At 27.1% G+C, this 14,309-nt stretch overlaps 1 protein-coding gene across 4 annotated transcripts in view; it reads right to left on the bottom strand.

Annotated features, from left to right (window-relative positions):
* The window catches only part of RhoGEF2 (Rho guanine nucleotide exchange factor 2), a 33,137-nt gene that overhangs the window by 17,189 nt on the left and 1,639 nt on the right, over positions 1–14,309 (bottom strand). For 3 of the 4 annotated variants that reach the window (XM_029313859.2, XM_029313861.2, XM_029313860.2), the window contains 14 exons: positions 11,663–11,887; positions 11,516–11,565; positions 10,308–10,365; positions 8,483–8,763; positions 7,900–8,124; positions 5,982–6,233; positions 5,034–5,315; positions 4,120–4,209; positions 3,933–4,046; positions 3,734–3,832; positions 3,360–3,452; positions 2,901–3,094; positions 1,881–2,170; positions 898–1,071 (listed from right to left, as the gene is read on the bottom strand). In XM_029313859.2, coding sequence (XP_029169692.1) covers positions 898–1,071; positions 1,881–2,170; positions 2,901–3,094; positions 3,360–3,452; positions 3,734–3,832; positions 3,933–4,046; positions 4,120–4,209; positions 5,034–5,315; positions 5,982–6,233; positions 7,900–8,124; positions 8,483–8,763; positions 10,308–10,365; positions 11,516–11,565; positions 11,663–11,837 — 2,377 coding nt within the window. In that variant the 5' untranslated portion in view covers positions 11,838–11,887. The remainder of the gene's footprint in view (positions 1–897; positions 1,072–1,880; positions 2,171–2,900; positions 3,095–3,359; positions 3,453–3,733; positions 3,833–3,932; positions 4,047–4,119; positions 4,210–5,033; positions 5,316–5,981; positions 6,234–7,899; positions 8,125–8,482; positions 8,764–10,307; positions 10,366–11,515; positions 11,566–11,662; positions 11,888–14,309) is intronic. The other variant, XM_029313862.2, reaches the window with a different exon arrangement.

The raw sequence follows: 14,309 nt of genomic DNA, 5'->3' as shown, positions 1-14,309 counted from the left end.
ATACATACATATATACACATACATATATTATAAAACTTCATTATCTAACACTTTCTGTGTAAAATACTTTGAAATCAAAACTTTCAAATTTTATGATCATTCCTAGTCAGTTTTTTTTCTTTTATCACACAGTAGACGATAGTTTACAGATTAAAAGAGGATAAATATGTAAAATACATAAATGATTTCAACTTATACAAGATGTAAAAATATTTGACTTAGAAAAGTATTATTTTGAAAACATCTTACTTTCATGAAACAATCATGAGCATTAGAAGCTACAGGATGGCTTAAATTTAACATAAATAAAACTAAATTAATATTTATAATATATATTTATGTATTATATCTATAATTGATATTGAGTAATAAACGAAAAATTGAAAAATGATTGACAATGATAGATTGACAATTAATAGTCTAGACGTTTCATAAATAATTTTTAAATTATTTTCACACCGATTTTTATTAGCATTCTGGCTCGCTTTGTTTTTACTCACACTACTCATAATTTTTAAATAACAAGTTATAAATTTGTACTGTTTTATCTAAAGTTAATTTAAAACTGCATGTGACTCTAGTTTTGAAGTTTAACTTTACGTGAGAAGTTCAATATATAAAACAAAATATATTTATTTTTAGCAAAAAACACGCGCGTGCGCGCACAACGTGGCAAAACGCCATATTGTTGTAACTCGTAGTAAAAAAATGTAAAAAAAAGCTTTTACACATAAAGCAGTAAAATTTTTTTGATAAATGTTTCTATATTAATAATTTTATTATGCAGTTATATAAATAACAAAAAGCTGAATCCTCAATAAACAATTAATTGTCTTTGTCTAATTAAATCTATTATAAGTTAATTTTAAATATTAAAATATTGAAAACTAATCTTACAATGTAATATATGGTTCTGAGAATGATGATGATGGGATGGAGGTTTCCTCTCTGGTCGAATACGCTCCATTAGTTTACTGATTCTAGGATTGGCTCTTTCTTTCCGCATCAAAGGACCCGGACAATTTTCCTCTACCACACGGACACATTGTCGATGTACGCTGAGGGAACAATCTGTTAATCAATTAATGAACAATATAGGTCCATTACTATTGTATTATACAAATATTATATTGTATTATAAAAAGAAAAAACTTACAAGATATATATCCAGTTATTCGATTAAAAAAAAATGAGGTAAATATCATTGTAATGTAATAATAATGAAAGTACAATATATACATATGTAGATAAAATACTTGATTTGAAAGTTTAGTATCAACTTTATCGAAAAGATAACCAATATTAATTCTCATATGAAATAAAGAAAAATAAAGAAAAGTAAACTTGAGAGAACTATTCTGATATTATATATTAAATGTTTTTAATTATTTTAAAATTTACACAATCTTATCTTTTTATAAATTGCCTTATTAATTTGAAATTCATTCTTTATTAACAAAAAACATCAAGAGATCAATATTTTTAATAATTTTATAAGCGATTGAAGATGAAAGATTTGAAAAAAATTAAAATTTTTAATAATAAACTTTGCTTGAATAACTAACATTTCTCTCACATTCAATTCTCATTCAATCATAAGTTGTTCCAGGTACACTTCATTCTCTATACTCTATAATATAAACTATTATGGACAAAATTAATTTATGTAATAAGTAATGAATAATTCACAATGTAAATAAATTTCAACAACGCGATTACATTCCTTTTTTATTCCAATAACAAGAACTAGAACACAAAGATTGATTGTTTGTAAACAATACGTTTTACAAATAATCAATTAAGAGCTACAAAGCTATTTGTATTTTCCCATGGGTCTTATAAAGATTCTAATTATGTTATCATATGTACATTTTACGTACCACTACACAAATATCCTTGAGGACCAATACCACCAATGATAAGTTGACAATGATTGCAGTAAGTTATTGTGAAGTATTGATGTGCCACGAAATGATGCCCTCTAATTGTCATTTTACGTGTTTTTCCAGTGAGTAGTCGCGCTTTGATGTTGGATTTGTCTTTCGCGACAAAAGTAGGCACTCTGTCGGCCCATACCGGTCGCAATTGAAATATCTTTATTAATATTGTAGCTAGACCAGCTGCCGTTGTGAATAGCCGCAAATCCACGTGTTCCTTTTCTATATCCTCCCTGAAATTTTGTATAATTTGTTCACATTATATTATTGTCCGATACAATAATGTATGTCTCTGATCAACGTTGTCAGTTGTATACAATGTTGTGCTTATAATTAGATTTTAAAATTAGCTAGATAAAAATGACATAAAAAATAAATTCATCTTAGATAAGATGAAAATGATTTTGTTTTAAATATATCTAGATAAAAGATAAAATTATATGACGATTCATCTAGATAACTTCCAGATATTTTTACATAACATCACTTATGTAAACAGTTATAAAAAAAAATATAAATTATAAAAAATTATAAATTATAAAATTATAAAAAAATATAAATTATAAAAATATATTTATATTTTTATAAGTTTTTATCGCTTATTGCTTAAATTCTATTACTTATGTATTTTTATGATATGACTAAACTAAACTATCTGAATATTATTTTAGATAATTTAGCAAAGATAACACTTTTTGTCATCTAAAATCCAGATATAGATAATACATATTTTTATTATCTATATAAAGATAAGATTACGCCAAAATTTCATCTAGATGATCATCTATATAATTTCATTTAAACAACAAATACTGGTTGTATATCTCTTAAATATACAATTAGTATATGTTATTAACTTGAGCTCATTGAGCAATTATAAAGAGTAAATCTAAAAAGTGAAACATTCTTAAATATAATTCTTTTTAATTAGAAGATAAAAGAGATTAAAGAAAACAATCTTACAAATAAGGTTCCATCTTTGGCAGCAGGTATGTCTCAATAATTTTTGTTTCACGCGTTTTGTCGGATATGCTCTCATCGAGCGAAATATCGGTCGGGCCAAAAATCGTAGCCAAACCTGCGGTTCTTTTTTGCTGGAAATGTGTCAGTTGTTCGTTCAATTCTTCCTTTGCTCTATTTCGTGCTTTCCAAAATATCTGCATACAAAATATTAAGATTTTATCAAAAGGTCTATTGCATTTGTTAAATTCAAGAGAAAAAAAAACTATCAAAAGAAGTTTTACTTTACTGTGAAGTTTAATACATTACTGTATAAAATAAAGAGTCGCGGGGAAAGTTTAATTATTTAATTTTTTCATAAATATTTATAAACTCTCAATAAATTATAAAATTGAAATTTTTGCGGATATCTCATGTATATAACATACATAAAAAAAGGTTTACTCAATACCTGTGACATACCTTTCTAAGAATTTCTTCTTTATCAGATTCCTTTAAGAGAACGTCGTCTATTTCATTCGCAACATTTTCATCTACATTGTGCAGACGTAATGGCTGAACCAAAAGAGAGAGTACTATTTATCATATCAATCAACATAAGGACAAATATAAAAATAACACGAATTTAAATTTTGTTAAATCAGATAAAGTACACATTTAGGTTGTAAAGTTGTTTTATACAAGAGGTAATTAAAAGATAATACAACAAAATTATAATTATATATTGCAAAAAAGGCTATTAAAGAATGTGAAGTAAATGTGTGCATAAGAAAAAAAATTACAAAATAATACTTCTGAGATTCTTTTTTATATTATCAATTGAGTGAAAGACTTACCGCACCAGGTACTAAAAAACTAGAATGAATCTCGTATGCCCATTTTCTCATTTCTTTGGCATTTCCCTCCTTGTATAAATCCGTTATTAAATAGAATAACTGCAAAAATATACCAATATATTTTATAATTTACATTTTTATATACAATTGTGTTTTATATTTTTGAATATAATAAATGTTCAACGACAATTATACATACCAGGCTAGAAGGATCGCTATTAGATAAAACGTAATTAATAAATACAGCAAGATGCGCATGATGTCCCCATAGCCTGGATAAAGATTGGAACGGTCCGTGATCTTCTAATTGACCCTGAAAATATTAGAAAATCAACATCTAAAGATCTTGAAAGTATTTCAGACACGCAAATTTGTAGATAACTTACAATTTCTTGATCACTGACATCATCCTCTTCCATTGACATAATAGGCTGTTGGAACGCTGGCAATCCAGGAATGATATCAGTTGCAAGTGTCTATTACAAAAAAGTTGTTATTATAAAAAAATACATCAAAAACAGCGGTGAATATTTACAATATATTATAATTAAAAAATTATTTTACATGATTATATATACAAGGTGTTAAAAAGCTAAGTACTATAAATTTGTGTTATGAAAGAAAAGAGCAATATGAGCATTTCAAATATAGGAACAATGGGCTAACAAGGTTGTTACGAATGTTTAATTGAATGGTTACAACGTCCTTATATATATATATATATATATATATATATATATATATATATATATATAATTATTATAAACTCATAGACATGTAATAATATAACTTTGAAAAACGCCACCCAGAAGCAATTTTAAATCACGATATTATGTCCCTCTCGAGAAATGCTATAATTATTATATGAAACATTTTTCCCAAAAACATTTTATTTTTAAAATAATTGATGGCGTCACTTAAAATAAAACATGTCTATTATATTAATGATACAATCAATCGAGTCATAGAATCGAGCCATAAAAAATTAATTAAAAATAAGAAATTGAAATAGAATAACGAATTGATTTTGAAAGTAAAATCAAAAACTATCTTTTTATTTAAATTAAATTTCCAAGTTTATCATATAAATAATATAAATATTTAAGATTTCCGACTATATTGGATACATAAAGGTGCAAAAATTAATTAAATTTTAACAATGCAAGAAACAAAATTTACAATTTTTATAATTTCCATTTAATACATTGTAATCCAATATAATTGCAATAAGAAATTAGAAGCAATACGAAAATCAAGTAAAATATAATGTAAGGAAATATAAATTGAATCAAATATTTACATCATTTGGTGTAGATGAAAAGATATCTTGTCCTAAAATGGGGGCTGGATATGGCGGCGGTGGTGTCCCCGGTGGTGTAATATGCGGTAATTCATTGATATCAATATCATTGTGTCTGAGGTGTCTTGGAGGTGACAAATCATTCATTGATTCAGATGCAATCAGGCGTCTACTAGCTTCTGATGGAGATATGGCTGTAGTTCCTAATTGTTCTGGACTCGATTTTGTTCGCTGGTGTTTAGTGAGCGCGTTTGAAGCACTCAAATTGGCATCTTGGGAAAACTAAAAAATAATGCATTATGAATAATTATTAATATATGTAATGTATGTGTAAGTTTTTAACTACTTATTCCAGAAACAGTCATTATAGAGAAACAGTGTTGTATGAAAATTATATTTTGTGTTATAATGATTATATTTTGTTATAGTTTGTATGTAAAGTATACTTATATAATTACATTTTATTATATGTACATGTATACCTATTTTGTGTGTGTATACCACATACACACACACACACACGCACGCATGCACGCACGTATGTATCAAGTACATATATTTTTCTACAGAATATTTGTTAAACTCTCTAATATAAATGTTTTGTTTTCTAATTAATATATATATATATATATATATATATATATATATATATATATATTGTTTAGAGTTTATTTACTGTTTCAAAGTGCAAAATCAAATTGTAGAAAATGGAAAAATTAGATTTGATGTATTATAAACAACTATAGTACTACTTGTGTCTAAGTTAATCTTAAATCTTAACATCTAACTGAGGGAGAGCGAATAGTCATTTTAAAATTTTCTCACTCTTAGATTCCCTGATTTTCTTGTAATTTTACTGTTATACATACACATTTATCAGCGCGAGCACAAAACAAATATAAAACAATGGATATTAATGTAATGGTATCGGATGATTAGGCTACTTACAGAGTTAGGAATACTGTGACTGACTGTTGAGGACGTTAAATGAGTCAACAGATGTCGGTCCAGTTCCGGCTGGGCTGTATTTTGCATATTTGTGACGGGTGGAGGTCTAGGAGGCAAAGGCGGTGGAGAGAGACTTTGCATGGATAAGGATTTACGCGAGGGCAGTGGGGGTGGCACGTCTGCGCCACTGCCGTTATTTGAGAGTGGATAATAGCCCGAGGAGCACGAAGTGTTTGTTACCAATGAGCAAAGCTGTAAGACACAACAAAAGATTGCTGTTACCGAAAAGGCAAAGCTGTAAGACACAATAATTGGTTAGCAAAAGTGGGCGAAAGCTTCGGTGCATTCACTCTAATGTTTTAGATCATAGATCGATATACAGATTGATCTGTTGTCGCCAGATCAGTCGCTAGTGCAACTGGAAAAAAGACAATTGTAAAAAAGTGTAAAGTAAATATTTTTTATAACGTTTTGTTTCTAAAACAATGCTTATCTTGCAATATACACATATATGTCTAATGCATGTCAATAGTACTTATCAAAATTATAAAAATATTAAAAATTTTATATATATATGTATACATATACATATATATATATATATATATATATATATATATATATTATATGTACATAAATAATAATAATAGAGAATTAAAATTATCAAATTGAAAACTATTAATGTTATTTTTGCTTTGTTATTATATTTTATTCATATTCTGAGAATAGAGCTATCCCATTCGTTAAAGCAAATTCATTAATCTATTCTCACATTAGCAAACGTGATGTGACATAAACAGAGAAAAGATATTTTATTTTTCAAAATTTTTGAAGTTTTATATAAAAAAAAAATTCATTAAAAAAAATACTTTTTTTCAGAATTACTTCATTTCCTAGTGGTTGTATTCTATAATAGATCACTCTGTATAAACCCATTTGCCACTAATAAGAATAAATGTCAGATTTATCAGGCATTTTTTAGAATCTTATATAATAATACAGGAACGAATGAAAAAACATTAGCTTGGGATTGAGCTAAAAATGCAATTCTCAGTAAAAAGATCTTATAAAAAAAAGCTTAGTTGAAACATTATTGTTCCTAACGATATAAATACAAATTTTTATCATATTATATGAAAAAAACATTGCACTCAAAAAGAAAGTTTGAGACTTGTTAGCAATAATATTTTATGAAAGTATGCTTTTTTTAGACACATATTACCATATGTATCACAAGATGTATCATATTTCTTCAATTCTGTTATTTCTTGTATAATCTGTTTAAAATATCTATCTTCAATATAATAATAATCGAAATACATCTAAATTTTTTTACAATAACAGATGCAACATATTATATCGTATATTAGTAAATCTTGTAGCAACAAGCACATGTTTGTAGATATATATTTTTACTGGAATTTTTAATATAAAATTAATTTTTTAATAATACAAGCTAATGCCGTTTCATTTAATTACTATCTGTATTTTCAAATTCTCAGATGCATTAGATACCCAGATAACCAAATCTGTCGAGAATATATTTTACAAAGTGTATGCTACAAATTTTGTTGGCAGGAAGGTTATTATTGTAGGATTTGGAGTATATGCAATGCTGGCAGAATACTGGCAGAAATGTTTCAAAGTGAAACAAAGTTTGTCGACAATATACAACGGCACAAATCTAGAAGATTCTGGTATACTTGAGACATAAGTTTGACAAATTAGCGACAACTTCTGCCGATAGAACATAAGCAATTTAATACCGCTAACAATTATTGATATACCGCCAACATTTTGCTTGCTAAATAGGTTAATGCTCTTCTCCAATAAAGGTGCACGTAAATAGTCTAATGTTGAAGAAATTTAACATACAAGGGAAAGTATATTACGAGAAACGCGGAATAAATATGCAGACCTGTTCGTTAGTCGTGCTAATCGCTGCGAGCTGTTCCTGCAAGGTGCGTACTCTTCTCTCAGCACCTGCTAGCTCTGTCTGCACAGTCGCAACGTTGATGTTTCCACTGCCAGTGCCAGCCTTTGCTAACTCACTCCGTAACTTATCTACATAACTTTGTTCTTTCTCCAACATAAGCTGGAATGTGTGAACTCTTTGTGTTTCCAATTGTCGCTTCTTCTCAAGCTGTAAAAGATAAGGATAATATTTAAAACAATAGCAATATATAGACATGTAGAAAACTGTATTGTTACTATATTTACAGTTTTCTTTGAATTTTGAAATAATTTAAGATAATTACTGATATTAATTTATACATCTCATGATTTTATTTTTTTGTTACAGAGGCTCTAAAATGTGTTGTGCAACATGTGTAATAACGTCTTTGCATCTTTCTTGTCATTTAGATTATCATTTAGATGTGTTTTGTTTTATATTTTCCAGCCACATTGTCAAATATACTTTATTGTTTAGTAAAAAAGTCAAAATGTGAGAGTCTCTCATTCATAGTTGAAGAAACTGAAAGCACGCTCCTTGTACTTACATCGACTGGTTGTGGAGCTGTGATTCGAGCATTACATGAAGCACCGCCCGCCGGTGCGGTGGCTGCTCTGTGAAGAGAGATGGTCGTTTGCGAGGGTGACATATTTCCGGCCGCCGACAAACTGACTGGACGTTGATGCTGCTGTTGACTCACGGTACTGGCTACTCCGACTTGCAAACCGGAAGCTATCGTTGCTGTTGCTGTCGCTGTCCCCGTCACTGCCACTGCGTTGTTCGCTGGCACTGGCTTCTGTTGCACCGTTAGTACCACTTGTGTCGATGCTGCAACAAAGTTCAAACCTCTCAGGCATGGTGTATCGTCATATAAAATGTCATGTAAAAATAAATAAAAAAATTTAATATTTTTTACAAACCATCTTAATCTCACCACATTCATCCCTTCGCTTTTCACATTCTTTTTTTCTTTCTTTAAATAATTTCTTTTACCTTTTTATCATTTACTTTAATATCACACATGCGCATACACATAACTCTGTTCATATAACAACTTATCTTATTTGTAATAGTTTTATACGAAGCAAATAATGCTATTAAATGCGATTATTTTTTGTGTAAATGTGGATCTAAAAAATATGAGATCTGTGCAAATGCTAATCGATACTCTAGATAGATTTAAAAAATAAAATTCCGAGAAAATTTATAAAAATTTATTTAACAAATATAGAGTTGTTATGATTATATTAGATTTAACTGTTTATTTATTACTCTTTCTTTTTCTCTTACATTTTATTTGAATGTTCCAATAAATGTATAATTAAAATTAAAAAATATAGAAATTATTAAAATTTGACCTTATATTGTTAAATTATTCCCTATACTATACTAGTATCCGTTTAAAAATAAAAAATTAAAAAATTTTTAAATTTAATTTAATGTGTTATAAGTAATAAATATTAAAATTTAAACGGGCAATATAAAGTCACTAATATTAAAAAAATTCACACGATATACACATAGTATGCATCAGAAAATAAACTTGAGTCAGACACACACACACACATACAAACAAAAATACGCACGCGCACACACAACATACAATGTATGTATACATACTTATATAAAAGTATTTCCATTGTAACGTTTACAACAATTAGCAGATATACATCTTGAATGTCAATTGTCAACAATTGGAAAAAGAATTAAGCGAATAATATTAATATCGTGCGCGATATTACGATTTCTGAGTATGCTTGTAGAAGAAACATAAACAGTAATGTTAAAAGCTTGTGTATGCGTCACATCTGTATGCAATAGAGATGAAATAGACGACTGAAACGATCACTGCTATAAACTTGCATGCTTACATCACTGCAAATTATTCTTATGCTTGAATTTCATGTATATTTGTGTATGAAATTGTGTACAACCATAATTTCAATAATTCTTTTTATAAGAAAATTTTGATAAAACAAAAGATACTTATATTTATGACAGAATCCTTGTCCACAAATTATTCATAAATTATTATTTAAAAAAAAAAGAAGGAAAAAAATCACAAAATAATACCATTTACAAATTTATACATTGAAATATTTCATAATAATATATACAAAATTTTCTAATATAGTAAATATAAAACTATATATAAGAATATAGAATTATTAGAATTATAAAATACACACAAACATTTTCTTCTAAAATACAGTTCATTCTAAATACATCCTCACACTTTATAATACCATTAACATATATCTTAATAAATAATAGAAAGTAAAAAATGAAAGACAAATAATACCATACCTTGCAGCATCAATTCCTCAATCTAATAAATAAGTAAAAATTAAGAATAAACAAAGGATACTTACATTTTATGAGGTGAACCACATCTGTGTGTGTAGACTGCATCACGTTGACTCCATTCACCTTTAATAAAAATAAAGAAAAAAAAACTACTTATCACATCATATGTAACAATTTATTTAAACAATAAGGTTATATATTCTTTTAATTCAAAAATTTCTCAAAGAAATACATTTCAAGCAATTTAATATTAATAAAATTATATGAAATAATTCGTAATCAAATATATTCTTTATGTATATTCTATCATCTTTTCTTTTCACGCTGTTCTAGCAATATAAGACTATTTCACATTTACACATTGATCTTATAATCTTAGAATAACAATTGTTGTCATGTGTATAATCAATGTAAATTCATTATGACATTTTTGGAAAATAATAACAATAATGGTCATTTTTCAATAGTTTGTGTATAGTATCCTAAAAAACCAATCGCACAAAATATTGAAATATTGCTCAAAGTATATTATATTCTATTTGAAAAATTGAAACACTTAATGATTCTAAGAATCGTTTAATGTATCTGTAGATTACTATATAAGTTAAAAATTGACAAAATATTACTAAAATTTGCTTATGATGACATGGATCATCTATATCTTTATATCTGCGTCTAGTGTGCGTGTGTGTGTGTGTGCGCGCGCGCGCGCGCACATGCATACATGCATTTACAAGTCAAAGTTTCAAGAAACAACTACCTATGTATTATAACAAAAGGTTTTTAGTAAAATCCTGAAAATTTAGTGAATAATATAGATTTATTATACATTGACACTTTAAATTATTTGAAACTTTAATCGCTATATATATATATATATATGTATATATCTTTTATTACTTAATAATTTAAAAACTCAATGTTTGTATTTCTATCAAGGTAACAAAATCTAAGAATAAATTAACCAAAGAATCTTACCATATAAAATTTGGATATAAATTTGGAAGGATTTACAATACATACATATCTACAAATATGCTATTGATTGTAATGATATAATGCAAGAAACGATACAAGCACAAGAAGAAAACCTACATGCAATTATTACACCGAGTGTTTCAATGTATATAAATAAAATGTTTTCAGAAGTAAATGTAAAATTGTACACAGCTAAAAGATAATTAAAATAAGTAACACATATAAAAGAAAAAGTAATAAAGAGATCTTTGTGCTATCCCTTTCTATAAAATGTTAATAATTAATTTTTATTTACCTTTATTATCTTATCACCCGCATGAAGACCGGCTCTTGCTGCTGCGCCACCTGCAAAAATCATATTGTATAATTGTAACAATATTCAAGTGTATGTGTTAATAATGCAAATATTAATGTAAATGAATGGAGGAATTTGAGTGCGAACCTTCCTTTACAGACTGAACGTAGACTGGATTGTCGCCAGAAACTTTCATTCCAAATCCAGCATCGTCCTTGTATATGACAAGAGTGGCGATAGGTGCTGGTTCAACGGCTCCACTACCGATGGCGCCTGCCTGACCAGCCCCGACGCTGCGCCGCAACGCTGCCGTTCCATTCATCCCTTCTTCAAGCTCCACCCCCGCCTCGCCTCTGTTGCTTTGCTACCGACCTGTCATTTACAATTGACTTTATATCAATTCAATTTTTATTTTCAGACTTTATATCTTATTATTTCAAAGAATACTTAACTAAAAAAAAAATTGATTATTTATGCGAGATATTTTGATGAAATCAAACAAAACTCAGTTTTCATTATTTGCTATGTGAAAAAGAGATTCGGTTAATCAGTGATTAATTAACTAGTGTATACAATTGTCTTCAATTAATACATTTTCTAATTATATATAATTTCTAATTTTATTTCTACAATATTTCCACATGCATTAAACAAAATCATTTTATTTACATTATCTAAATATTATTATATTTATATTAACAGTAATTACATATTTATATTAACAAAATACAGATTGCTAGATAAAGTGAAAATTTGTTAATTAAACTGACTCTATAAATAATAGTTAATTTCTAATAGTAAATTGATTAATTTGATTAAGAAAAATTATTAAATAAAAATACATGTGTCAAATTTTAAAAGTACATGATAAAATATACTCTTCTATTGTTATAGTCTATATACATATAATATATATTTCATACAAATAATTATTAATTGATTTCATTTATTCAAAATGATATTAATATTGAATATGAGATAGCAAAAGATCACAATAAAACGTAATAAATTAATAGATAATAAAATAAATTATATTTAAAAAGTCAAGATTAAAGATTTGAAATCAAAATAGTATTGAAATAAAAGATGGAAATATTTTTTTAAAAGTCTGGCTGTCACAGCCAGTACAAAAACCATAGGTACAAGTATTGTATCACATAATAATTAAAATGTACTTCTTATTCTGTCCTAATTTATTTCTCTCCTCATCCCTTTATCAGTAAAACTTCAATTTTTCTAGTCATGTCATTCGATTAAAGATCGACAATTAAAAACTAACTGATAATTAATTGCCAATCTAAAAAATATTTGAACAAAAATCATAATTAATTTCACTACAAAGAACATAATACTGTGTATATTATAATACTATATGTATATATGTATATCTATATTATATAGCAATACTTAATTTGTGAACCTGTACTAGTCTACATCTCTTTTTTTGCTCTCTCTCTCTCTCTCCTTCTTTTCTTATCTTTTTTTTCCAAAATAGATATATTTTTACAATATAATCTATATAACTCAAATTTGATACCCTATAGATGTTTCGTTGTATAATCTTAATAATTTTTAGTTGGATTTCTAACTTCTTTGATCTTTGTATATATATATATATATATACACACACGTCAAAACATTTATAGGTGGTCAATTACTTAGAAATATATGTATGTATATTATAAATTTAAGAATAAAATATTTAATGTATTCAATGTATTGCTTTGTCTATATCAAACTTTCAATAGGATTAAATCGAGGGGTTGGTTACTAGTGATTAGTGTACAAAAAATTACCCTTGATATGGATTATCTTTAAATTACCTCAGATTACCTAATACTACCATAGATTACCTAATACTATCTCAGATTACTAAATATTACCTCAAATTACCCAAGATTACCTTAGAGTCGGATGATCATTAGTGGTTATACTAGTTTACAAAAAATTACCCTTGATATGGATTATCTCAGATTACCTAACACTACCATAGATTACCTAATTCTACTGTAGATTATCTAATACTACCATAGATTACCTAATACTATCTCAGATTACTTAAGATTACCAAATATTACCTCAAATTATCCAATATTATCTTAGAACGTTTAAAATTACCTCAAATTTTCTAAGATTACTCCAGATTTTTCCAAATATCTTCGAAAACATCGATTTATCAATAATGTTCACTAACTTCAAAAATTAAAGATTACCTCAGATTAATACAGACTATTTTAAGAATACCTAGAATTACCTACAGATTATTTGATATTACCCTTGGATTACTTAGATTTCCTATTAGATTACCCAAGATAACCTAAGATTACTATAAATTATTTAGAGTTACCAAAAATTACCTTGGATTACCCAAAGTTTCCTTTGGATTACCGCTGAATTACCTAGTCCTTGTACGAAAAATTACTTCAGTGACCAACCCCTCGGATTAAATTTTATTTCAATTTGAATCTTTTTGTTTTGTTTTCTCAAAAATCATTTTATATTAAGTCTATAAATTTTGTATAAATGTTAATAAATTATTGATTATATAGATGTATATACATAATTGTTTCGGAGTAGTTTTGTGTGCAGGTATGTATTTGTAGGACAATTAACAAGATGCTTACTCAAATATCAGGCAAATGATGCATTTTGTTTGTATCTGTATTAATATGTATATATATATATACATATTAAAATTACATATGACTCACTGATTGTAAAAACTTATATTTTACAAATATAAACATTTGAGTATCAAAAATCAACACCAAAATATATATTTTTGCTTGTATAA

The sequence above is a fragment of the Nylanderia fulva genome, unplaced genomic scaffold, assembly GCF_048542155.1.
Source record: "Nylanderia fulva isolate GAGA-0341 unplaced genomic scaffold, ASM4854215v1 Scaffold1, whole genome shotgun sequence".
NCBI classification, from domain to species: Eukaryota; Metazoa; Arthropoda; class Insecta; order Hymenoptera; family Formicidae; genus Nylanderia; species Nylanderia fulva.
Note: the sequence above shows the minus strand (reverse complement) of the source record. Positions and strands in the feature narration are given on the sequence as shown.